Source organism: Anas acuta, chromosome 3, assembly GCF_963932015.1.
Source record: "Anas acuta chromosome 3, bAnaAcu1.1, whole genome shotgun sequence".
Taxonomy (NCBI): Eukaryota; Metazoa; Chordata; class Aves; order Anseriformes; family Anatidae; genus Anas; species Anas acuta.
In genome coordinates, this window is record NC_088981.1 from 103,298,167 (window position 1) to 103,310,046 (window position 11,880).

General features: G+C 43.9%; 1 protein-coding gene across 2 annotated transcripts; it reads left to right on the top strand.

Moving 5' to 3' along the window:
* Positions 1–7,553: 7,553 nt before the first annotated feature.
* Positions 7,554–10,148, top strand: KCNF1 (potassium voltage-gated channel modifier subfamily F member 1). Of its 2 annotated transcripts, XM_068678597.1 has the most exons (2): positions 7,556–8,022; positions 8,346–10,148. In XM_068678597.1, exon 2 carries the CDS (start codon positions 8,612–8,614, stop codon positions 9,782–9,784), a length of 1,173 nt encoding a protein of 390 aa, XP_068534698.1. In that variant the 5' UTR covers positions 7,556–8,022; positions 8,346–8,611; the 3' UTR covers positions 9,785–10,148. The 2 variants fall into 2 exon arrangements, with proteins under 2 accessions (XP_068534697.1, XP_068534698.1); XM_068678596.1 differs by having other exon boundaries at positions 7,554–10,148.
* The last annotated feature ends 1,732 nt before the right edge of the window (positions 10,149–11,880 follow it).

Sequence of the window (11,880 nt, forward strand, 5' to 3'; positions counted from 1 at the left end):
CTAGCCTTTTTTTTTTTTTTTTTTTTTTTTTTTTTGTGAATAGGGTATCTTGCATTCTATAATCTTGTCTTTGAGGACACTACGAGCACATACAATGAACTTACATTGTGTGTGTGGCGTTGTTCGAGCAGGCTTGTGACTCTACCCCGAGCAAAGTGAATTAGTATGCAAAATGTCAATACAATGTTAAATTAAACAGCACATAGTAATGAAAGGCATTCATTTTTGGTAAAATAAAATGAAATCTTAACTGAGCAGAACTGATTATTGTATAAAACAGAAAGGATAAAAGGTTTGACTCACCCATTGTCTAGACAAATCACTTAGAAACATGTGGGTTGGCTTTAGAGCCATTCAGATAATATAAAAGCGTATTTGTAATCTGTTTGCCAAATTAAAAGTGTTTTCTGATTTGACTTGTTTGCAAGCTGTGAAGAAATATGATGTGTTGCCAGACAGCTGAAGAAAGTAAACAACAAGTAGCAAGAAAGTAAACAACTTGACCAATGGTTAATAGCAGATCAAAAGCAAAGTCAGAAAATTATTTCTGACACACTATTTGTCCTTCCGAAAATGTAGTTCTGATTGACTTAAAATTCCTTGTAAATTCCAGTTGAATTCAGCAAACTGTTTTGTTCAGTAAAGATAAAGAAGATGGGGGAAAATGTAGATGCTGAAATCAGTTTTCCAGGGTAGGTTCACCCAGATATCTGGGCTTTTTCAAAGGCAACAAGTGTAAGCACATGCTCCCCCATGCTTTTCAAAGTAGTCATTAGGCTCTATGGGAAACCAAGTTTGATTTTCCTCTTTGTGTGATCTACAATGCAAAGGTTCACTGATTAAAAAACAAACAAACAAACACAAAACAACTTTAATCACCCCACATTTGCATGTTTTAATGCTTCCACTCAGCACAAGCTGTGCAAGCAGGATGCTGGTGAGGTGACACCACCTCCTGCAGACCCAAAGTGCTTTCAGCTGGGACTACGAGCATCATCTCTGTGCTGGTTGCTGACCGAGAGAGTAAGCCTGAAGAGCTTGCACGTGGGGTCTTCTGCAGGCAACTGTGCCACCAGCAGCAGGAAAGTGAAGTGCTCCAAGGCATCCTGCAACAGCTCTCGGGATTTAATGAAGTAAAACGTTCACAGGACTCCTCCATGGGTACTGCAAGGGTAATTTCATATTTGTGAAGATGTGAACTCTGCCTCTGCTACTGCCTACACACCTTCCTCTTCTGGTGTCCTGTAACACAGTGTGCTCATTGAAAGAAGGAAAATTATAACTATACTCACAAGAGCCTGTGAGAATTGCGGGCTCTGCTGAAACCTGTATTTTCCTCAGTGCTGCAATGTTTTCTAGGATCAATGAAAGTATTTTATTTTTTACTACTGTTACAGCACACTGATGAAATGTATTCCATGTTTTGTTTTTGTTTTTTACCATTTTCCCTTACAGCTTCTTCACACTAGAAAACACTTTCCTATTTTTCCTGCTCTGTAAGTACACAAATCAGAATGCTTTTGGCTATGTTTGCTGTGAGTTATTTGGTCATATTCCTTATTTTGATTGCCCACAATAAACATATTAGTTCACATAAAAAACCTCTATTGTGAGATGGTGCACGCTAAGCCATTACACATGCTCTCCTTGTGTAGAATTAACAGCAATAGCTTGGGCAAAGTATTATTAATCACTGCTCAAACTCCTAACGCAGTAAAAGGCAGTGGTGTTGGATTTTTTTAAAGCAATCACATTCAAATAGAAGCATAGTCATCACTCTCAACCTGTTGCCTAACAGGATTTAGAAACTGACTTTTCATCCTAGCTGCTGAACCAGCAGGCTGCCCATTGCCACCTCCCTCCTTGTCACCACAATCCTGGTCTTTGAGTCAAATACTGTGAAATACAAAAGTCAGCAGTGATGGAAGTATGCACCTCTTGGAAAGCCAGCCCAGTCACTTCACCAGTGCCACCACCAAGAGCAGTCTTGCATGCGCCCCAGTAACATTTGCATCTCTTTGAGGGTAGCTGGGATGCCCTTCCTCAGCCTGGCAAGCAGCAACATCAGCACAATACAGGTCTTTTGAGAAATTGTGCAGCACATCATGATAAAAGTCACCAGCAGATTTGCAGGGCCAAGCACTCATAAACTGGAAGATGCCAAAGGTGAGGTTACGCATGCAAGTTGTATCCACTTGCCTTGTGAATATTCATTGTGATGTGGCCCATAATTACAGGAGCACACACAATTTTGGGACACTAAATGCCAGAAAAATCCTAGCTTGAGTAATTCTTAATTTTTAAGTCATTGTCTATGCAGCTGTAAGATCAGTCTTGTCACCTACTTTTTCTCTTTGCTATGTGTATGCAACAACATTCAAAGGGAGATATAATAACTGAGAGCTTTTGATGGCAGCATCTAAGAGCAGAAAGCAGGCTTCCAGTCCTTCCTTAAAGCATGGTGACTGAAAACAAGACACAGTCTTAAAAAGTTTTACAGTCCCTCCAGTTCTCATCCTATTCAAGATTCACCAATATGCTTAATTTGAATGCAGCTGTTAGGTTCTTTCAGTGGAGGCTGCATCTTATTTATTTAAAGCCATTTACATTAAGTCAGAGATTTAGCTTGTCCCCTGAGTGGTCACTTAAAGCAGGTTTAATTGTATGGGAAAATAGACTCATTAAAGTCAAATGGAAAGCAAGGCCAATTAAAATTTACAGCAAGCCATTACCCATCTTTTAATAAGGAATTAATTAAAAGATCTGCTAGAACAAATTGGCTGGGTATGTATAAATTTTGTACTTGAAAAAGAACCAGTGTACCTAAGAGAAGGGAAAAGAAACTAGGAAAGGGCTTGTTTGATCTGAAGTAAGTCATGGACAAATGCCGGAGACAGGGACACACAAAGCCAGATGCATAAGGTGAAGTTATTCTGAGATACCCATCTCAGTTCAGAGGTTTCATAATCTCTTGCTTTTGGCATATCAACCTGAAAGATACATTTTAGGTGTACTAAAACTGTAGAGATTTGTTTTCACCTGCTTTGTATTTGATGGAGCCCTTCTTTTCCCACATCAAGGGGTTGGAAAGACTCATCCATTGCCAGAAATATCTGCTGGTGATGGACAGGTTTCATGCTGAGGCTCAGGCTCCCTTCATTAGGCTATGGCTATATACACACATATGACCACAAGTGGTCAAGAAAATTTCCTGTTAATGAGTGCCCACAACACACCTCTCCCGCATGCACCGCGGTGCCAGCATCCATGAAAGCAAGTCGCGCACTGTTGTCCTTCAGATGTGGTGGGTACATGTACGGGGTTGGGTTTTGGTTCTACAGGAATGGCGAAAAGGAAGGCAACACCATGTTTTTCTTGCTAAAATGGCCAGCTCTATCGCAGAACAATCTGTAAAGATAAAAGAAGATATGATTTGAAAATGGATTTGCTATACTGGGCTACAGAAATAAAACAGCACATTGCATTAGCTGGATTCATTTACCAAAGAGAACATGCTGGATGGTCCAGTGGTGTCTGAGAGTTTGTTTGCTAACTGCTAGAAGCCGCCTTAGATTTGGAAACCCTGAAGAATTTTGAAAGCAGTCTTTCAAGCTCCTCTTATTAAAGCCAGCTGTATTATGGGGATCAGAGTAGCTGCTCCGGATGATCTGCTCTTTCTGAAGCCCAAGAAGATATTGTTCATTGATCCTTTTTCTTCTGGATTATCTGCCTCTCATTTCTGGTAATTGGTGTGAAGCAATTATATGGTGCTTCCCCCACACAGAACCTTATGTTGTCTGCCATCAAAGCAGTGTCTGTGCAGCTGCAAGATTTATCCCCAGAATACCCCAAGGAAAAAAGACTAAGATATTTCCATTCTCTGTTCTTTTGATCTCTGATTGACTTCTCTATGGTATTTTCATGACATGCACTTGTCTTGAGCAACTTCCCGTGGTTTGCATCTATCTATTTAGGTTGGATATCAGTAAGAATTTCTCCATGGAAAGGGTGGCTAGGCATTGGAACAGGCTGCCCAGGGAGGCGGTGGAGTAGCCATCCCTGGAGGTATTTAGGAAAGGCAGATGTGTTGCTTAGGAGCATGGATTAGCAGTGAACTTGTAGGGTTAGGTGGTTGGCTGGACTTGATCTTAAAGGTCTTTTCCAACCTAAATTATTCTAGGATTCTACCTGAAAATAAGTTGTGTGTTAGGTGTTGAGGTCTCTTGCTGGATCCACCACAGTTCCAGTCTCGTGGGTGTTTTTTGGAAAACATACAGGATGAAGCAGAAGTGTGTGGTTATATTAAGTAAGAAGGGGTTATATTAAGTAGATGGAGATCACCATCACCATCACCCCAAACCTGCTGTGGACCTGCTGTCCAGCTGAGCATCCTCCTCCTCCCTGAAGGAACCAGTCTGACCCACCACCAAAACTTAACACATCTGCACAGGTTGTTCTCTGAGCCCCACAAAAAAAACAATGTTGAAAGGAGCCACCCCCCTGTTTTTTATCTGGCCTGTAGAAATTCAGTTTCCAGTTCTCACTGTTTCCAGCAGAGGTAGAGCATAGTCTGTCCTGTTTGTCCAGTCCCAATAAATCAGCAGAATTTGGATTTTGAAGCCCTAATAATTGAAGTAAACTGCTCCTAAATGAGTTGCAGGGCATTAATTATCTACTGAAATTATTAGATCAGAGAAGCTCTATTTTCATGGATAAAAAAAATGAATTAAATTAGTGAAAGAATTTTTTTGCTGCAAATCATTCATTCAGTTGTTGTTTGCTGCCGTGCAATAAATCTGATAAAAAATATTTATCAAGTAAGCTTGTTTCACTCTTTTCAGCTACAAAAACAAAATCTTAATTCATTATGATTTTTCCTGACCCTCTCATTTTAAAATGCAACCAGATAGCTAAAGCTTGACAGTAATGCCGAAAGGTGTAAAGAGCTCTGAAAAGGTGCAAGACAGGGGAGAATAAAGCACAAGGATTTTAGCAGCCGCATAAGTAAAGTCTTTATAAGGACTGATCTGGCATTTCAAAAATAGTTTCTTTCCAACCTTTCAAGAATGTGCTGAGATTTATCATTTGAGAGGAGCTGATTTCACCTTTCAAGCTGAACAATGTGCGTGCTAATCCTGCACAAGTATTTTGTAGGTGTTTGTTCTGCAAAATTATGCTGGTGGTGGGAACACTTTTTGGAAGTGAAGGTGGTGCTTTCTGGGGCAGTCATGCTGGACTGTACCTTGTCTTGTTCTTGCTACCTGGAGAATAGCCAGAAGATCACTGTAATGAATCACTGATCACAGAGAGTAGGTGTCTGAGGCAGTCAGATCTCAGGCTGAGAGCCTAAAGAGCCTGTTTTCTTACACTGATGCAGCCTGACAACATTTTGAAGCTGACTATCCCAAATCTTAGCTTTAGTTTGAAAGAACCAGTAGCCAGGAACCTCATCCACATATTTCCCTGGGGAAGCATATCACTGCTATTGTAGTCTTAAAATGTACTGTGCTAAAATCTAGCTAAACTGTTCATGGAACTGTTTATGGTAGTGGGTAAATAAATCCCATTCCAGTGTACGGTTAGCTGGGTAAATATTTATTGCTGAGCCCATAAATAGTGTTTTTTTTTTTTTTCTTTTTTTTTTTTTTTTTTCTTTTTTCCCAGATCTGCTAGGTATTTCTCTTGGCCCAAGAAGCTTGAAAGTCTCAGTGAACATATATGAGCCTGGAAAAAAAATGATTTACACCTCAAGTTATACCTCATGTTACTTCTACACTATGTCATACTGTCAGGAGCACCAGAGGTGGCAATGACCTCCAAGGACTAAGAAATGTGGCTCAGGTGCAGGCTGGTAAGTGTTTTCCTGGGACTGTCCCTTGAATAAGACATCCAGCCTCTGCTCTTACTGTTCCTTGTCTTCTGTGCTAATCTGCAGCATGGATATGAATGACACAGCCCAGGCATTTGAAGAAGATGATGGAGTTGTGGTTCACACACGTCCTATTCCTCACTGGGTGACTGGCTGTTACATTTACTGTGTGGCTGTAACAGAGCAGCAGGAATCCACTTCCCTTGGGCTTCAGGTTTTGCTCTATAAATTGGTGCGTGGAAGTGTGACAGACAGTGAGAAAGGACTTTGCTCTTGTATTTCACAGGTTTCCTGAATTCACCTCTGCCTTCGCATGATTTTACTCTCCTCCCTCCTGCGAGAGCTCAGGGACAAGGAAGGTCACTGCAAGGTCTGGAAGGGGTTGGGCCAGTGATTTGCCTGTGTTTCCCCCAGAGCCTGAACTGTTTCCAGGCTGCCGTAAGGTACTGGGGGCTATGTGCATGCTCCGTGCCAAGATGAGGTCTGCACATGACTCTCATCAAACCCCATAAGTGGAAATCATAGGATCATTAGATTGGAAAAGACCTCCAAGATCATCTGGTCCAACTGTCCCCCTACGACCAATGTCACCACTAACCCATGTCCCCAAGCACCACGTCCAACCTTTCCTTGAACACCCGCAGGGACAGTGACTACACCACCTCCCTGGGCAACCTGTCCCAATGCCTGACTGCTCTTTCTGAGGAGAATTCTCCTAATTTCCAACCTGAAATGGGTCACTGGTGCCCCCCAGGCTTCCCCTCACTGGGTGGCACGATGACAGTGGGCACGTCACAGCTCCCACCTTTCTCCCAGGATGGACACAAGCCTAGAGAAGCAAAGCTGTCCCTTGGGTTGACACCTCGCTATTCCCCTCCACTTACAAGCTTTTCAGAGACCAGTAAATGAGCAAAGGTCAAAACCTACTGAGGCTGACCAATCTGCTGTGGCCAGAAGCAGTTCACTAATCACCTGTGGGGTCTGCAGGATCAGAGCCCTCCAAACTCACTAAAATGAATGGACAATCAGATTTAAGGACAATAAAAGCAAAGACAAGAGCATGGTGATGGGCCTACCTGCATGTCGAGGTCCAGGGAGCACGTGTCCATCAGATCCTGGATTTGGAGAAAGCAAAAGGAAAGGGGAGTGCTTGCTCTTTTACTCCTGCTTGTTACGTGCTGTATGAGGCACAGAGCACTATTCCTGGTAAGCGGCACTCACCGAGAGGCTGTCACAGGGAGTGTAAAGCACTCAGACACCCCTCAGGGCCAGTTGACCGCAGATCCAGAAAACACAGCTTAAAACAAGGACACAAACCTTTGGGAAAAGTGCACAGAGTGCACAGAAAGTTCTGCCCTATTGCTGCAGTGAAAACTTCACGGTCCCTGTTCGGTTCTCAATGGCACAGGTACAAACCTACTGCAACTCAGTGTCCTGACAGGGAATTACTCTAGACTTGCACCAGTCCCGCTGAGAGCAAGATTTATGCTTTGTATTTCTTCCAAAACACCATTTTTTTTTTTTTTCCCCTTCTGGCTTCTGTCATCAGAAGAAATTGTCTCTCCTGCAGAAGCGCAGCACCGCAGCTCTGAATTATTTTAGAGATCCTCAAGCTCTGTGTTTGATTTCTAAAAAAAAAACTTTTTAAAAAAATCGTTCAAGTGCACGGCAGTTTAGAAGCACCTCGTTTTACAGCCGGGCAGGCGTATAAATAGCCGGGCTGTGCTTTGTGTGCAGCTGGTGCTTTGCTGGGTTTGGCCAGAAGAGGGTAGGGTTGGGAAAGGAGCTCGCAGCCCTATTGTGTTGGGAAACAGCAACGGGAAAACAAGCCCAAGTTTCTCCTCTGCACACTTGCGCCGGCTGGGTGCGAGAGTCAGCAGACAAACTCTGGAAGACCTTAAAGTAAAAAGAGAGCGGAAAGAGGGAACCCAATTAAAAAGCAGCTTTCTAGGGAAGCCTGTGGCTCCGAAGAGGGAAACAGCAACAGTTTTCTGTGGGCTCACCCCGCCGATGGTCTCCCCGAGAACTGTCAGTCACTTTGCATTAATCAGAGCACAGGATTTATTTCTCGGCCGTGACTTCCAACCTGTGAATAAATAGCACTTTAGAGAGAGAATGGGACCTGAAAAGACTCTCGAGCACTGAGCAGAGGGGTGAGTTTTGCTGAATGGTTTCTTCTCTTTCAAATCTGCTGGAGCTTTCTAACCTCCTGCTTTCAGGCACGGCAGCCCGATGACTTGTCTTTTCACCGCAGCTTGTTGCATACCTCACCAGGCTTTCGTGACAGCAGGTTTGTTTCTCTAGCCTTTCCCACCACGACTCCAGGTCAGCCTGGTAACGTTTGCAACAGAGCTGACCTGGTGCCGATCTGCTTTCATGAGAAATTAAACCCACAAAGCTTTGAAACCAAACAGCGGGCTAAAAATAAGATAAAAATCCAATACAATTAAAATGGCAGGTGACTCTCGGTTTCCAGATGTGGACACTGACGTCTCAGAAAGGAATGAAGAGACGGAGATTGTAGTCAATGTCGGTGGGGTGAGGCAGGTGTTCTATGGAGATAACCTGAATCAGTACCCAGAAACGCGGCTGGCAGAGCTGATCAACTGCTTATCGGGGGGATACGACAGCATATTCTCCCTCTGCGATGACTACGATCCTGGAAAGAGGGAGTTTTACTTTGACAGAGATCCAGATGCTTTCAAATGCATTATCGACGTGTACTACTTTGGGGAAATTCACATGAAGAAAGGAATATGCCCCATCTGCTTCAAGAACGAGATGGAGTTTTGGAAAGTGGATCTGAAATTTTTGGATGACTGCTGCAAAACCCATCTGAGTGAAAAAAAGGAGGAACTGGAGGAAATAGCCCGAAGAGTGCAACTGATTCTGGATGACTTGGGAGTAGATGCCTCCGAAAGTCGCTGGAAAAGATGTCAAAAATACATCTGGAAATTCTTGGAGAAGCCAGAGTCGTCCTACCCGGCTCGAGTGATTGCCGTTCTGTCCTTTCTGTTTATTTTGATCTCCTCCGTCGTGATGTGCGTGGGGACCATCCCAGACATGCAGGTCACAGATGCAGAGGGGAATCGCGTGGAGCACCCGACCCTGGACAGCATAGAGACAGCCTGTATAGGCTGGTTTACCATGGAGTACGTGCTGAGGCTCATCGCCTCGCCAAATAAACTCCACTTCGCTCTGTCCTTCATGAACATAGTCGATGTGCTGGCAATACTCCCTTTCTATGTCAGCCTCACCTTGACCCACCTGGGAGCCAAGCTGATGGAGCTGAGCAACGTCCAGCAGGCTGTCCAGGCGCTGCGCATCATGAGGATCGCGAGGATTTTCAAGCTTGCACGGCACTCCTCGGGGCTCCAGACCCTGACCTATGCTCTGAAACGCAGCTTTAAGGAGCTAGGACTGCTCCTCATGTACTTGGCTGTCGGGATCTTTGTCTTTTCTGCCCTGGGTTATACCATGGAGCAAAGTCATCCCGAAACCTTATTTAAAAGCATCCCTCAGTCATTTTGGTGGGCAATCATTACCATGACCACGGTTGGATACGGAGACATATACCCTAAAACAACACTAGGGAAACTGAATGCTGCCATCAGTTTTCTTTGTGGGGTGATAGCCATTGCCCTTCCCATCCACCCCATCATTAACAACTTTGTCAGGTATTACAACAAACAGAGGGTTTTAGAAACAGCTGCGAAGCACGAGTTGGAGCTGATGGAGCTAAACTCGGCCGAGGGGAAAGCCGCAAGCTCCAAAAGCGAATTTGAGGGTCTTGTGAGGGAGGGCAAGGAGGGTCCCTTTTATAGCAGCCGGCTAAAAGTCTCCCACAGTGACACCTTTATTCATCTCCTGTCAGAAGACAAACACTATAGGACCAGGCTTCAAAGCTGCAAATAAACTGTGAGCTGTTGTCAGCGCTAAGCTCTGGACGGGGACAACCTGACGATCAGCTACAGAAAGGACGCGAGGGATCTGTCAGAGTTGGGAGGGAGCACTGCTTTGCTTTTCCAACGTGAACGCAAATTAACCCCTGGTACCTCCATCAGCAGTTGGTAAGACTTTGCTGTTATTACCCCAAATAAAATAGTAGGGCTCCATTGGAATCAGGCTGCTTTATGATGAATGCATTCTGACAAAAACCATTTGTAACCATTTTAGAGACTGAAAAGTCCTTCCTGGCCGGTAAATATTCAATGATCTGAATGTGCAGCATTGCCAAACCAGAACTCTGTACCTATAACAATAAAGAACATCACACCGAGCATGTCTTCCAGGCTGTGTTCAATGCCTTTGCAGCTAGGAAATCCATTCCCTAAGAAATTAAAGCAATCTCTCACCCGTAATAGATTCAGTTTTACAGCAAAATGTTACAAGCAGTTTCAGCCTAGAGATATTGAAAGCATGAGCATATACCATGTGCAGAATAAAACAGGAAATGCATTGTTTCATTTTTGTAAAATGTACCTTAGAGTTGACTTTTTGGATGTGTTCCTATTTCTAGAAAAAGAAAGTTACTTTAAACAGTACCTGAAGCTTTTTTTTTTTTTTTTTTTTTTTCAATGATGTAAACCAGAACCCATGTACTTTAAGAAGGAAAAGAAATAAATATTTGTTCTAGCTTAATTACAACATCATAATTTCTGGTTGCAAAGATCTCTCAGGAAGGCTTTATACTCAGGTAAGTTTCAAAACTGTAAGTTAATTTGTAATATTTTCACTTCACTATTAAAGCAAGAGAAGTTTATAGGGGAGTTAAGCTGAGGTACTTCTAAATAAGAAAGTTTAGCTCTTTGAAAGTAAGTGTAGAGATAGTTTCAGTAAACATAGTATCATCTCCAGCTGATTTATGCTAAAAATATCTGTCCAAATGAGCGTATTACTAGGTTATTTAAAAAAACAACAACAACAAAAAACCACATAACTCAGCATGTCCCACCCCTACAATAACTGTATGGTTCTGTGAATGTTACTTTACAGAGGTAATTGCACTAACTAATCACTGCCATATTAATCAGCATATTAATCAACACCGGTGCATTACTACTACCCATTCCAAAAGCAAGCGGTTTCCACATGTGCCTTCATAGGGCTTGAGTAATGAGTGCAACAAATGGGTGGGCTCTCTGCAGGAGAAATGCATTGAAACTAGGAGTTGCACCAGCTTAAAGAGGAGACCCAGCACATAGATGCATTTATGTACATTAAATGTAGAATTCCAGATGATAAGAGGACTAAGGAGGCTGTCCTTACTTGTCCCCTGTTGTGCCACACAGCTCCTTGTCCAGGTGGAATACAGCATGACCTGGGCAGATCGTGCCTGAGACCTCCACAAAGGTCCTTGGGACCCTTCTTCTGGGGCCTGGGCACATGATGGGGCTGTGGCATCCCTCCCCAGCAGCAAGAGGAGAGGAGCAGAGATGCAGGGAGGGCTCTGTACTCTCAGCTGGCACCTGGCTCACCCCTGGGCTCTGTAGAAGGGATACATGTCCACTGGCCATGGATGTCCTCTCCAGTAGAACCATGGGTACAAGGAGAATTGATGGCCCACACAGGGTGCACAGAGAGCCTCTGGCTCTCCTCACCCACCTCCACAACCCCTTTGGAACGGAGGCAGGGCTCCTGAAGCTTTTTTCCTCCCATGTCCTTGCTTCCAAACTGCTCCTGATTATAGGACAATTTCAAGCTTGAGTTTTGAAGCTGGCTTTTTTTTCCCTTCTATGATTACATGGGGATTATGCAGAGCTGAAGGGCACTCTTTGGGTAGCTCTGGGGATGCCATATCTCTCACAGCAAAAGCAAGGAAGGGTCAGAGCAGTGACTATAGACGTGTCCTACTGGGGAGGCAGTGGGGTGTGGGGCCAGCAGTGCAGGTCTCCTGCCACGGAAATGCCCCCCTGCATCTCCCAGGCTCAGGTTCCCAGTGCTGCCCCTCACACCCTGAGATGCTCACCTCCGTGGACACGTCCTCTGTGTCCCTGTGCCAGACCTACCAT

What these genes read in the sequence shown, in the direction of transcription:
- KCNF1 (XM_068678596.1), top strand. Translation starts at nt 8,321, where the DNA reads ATGGCAGGTGACTCTCGGTTTCCAGATGTGGACACTGACGTCTCAGAA.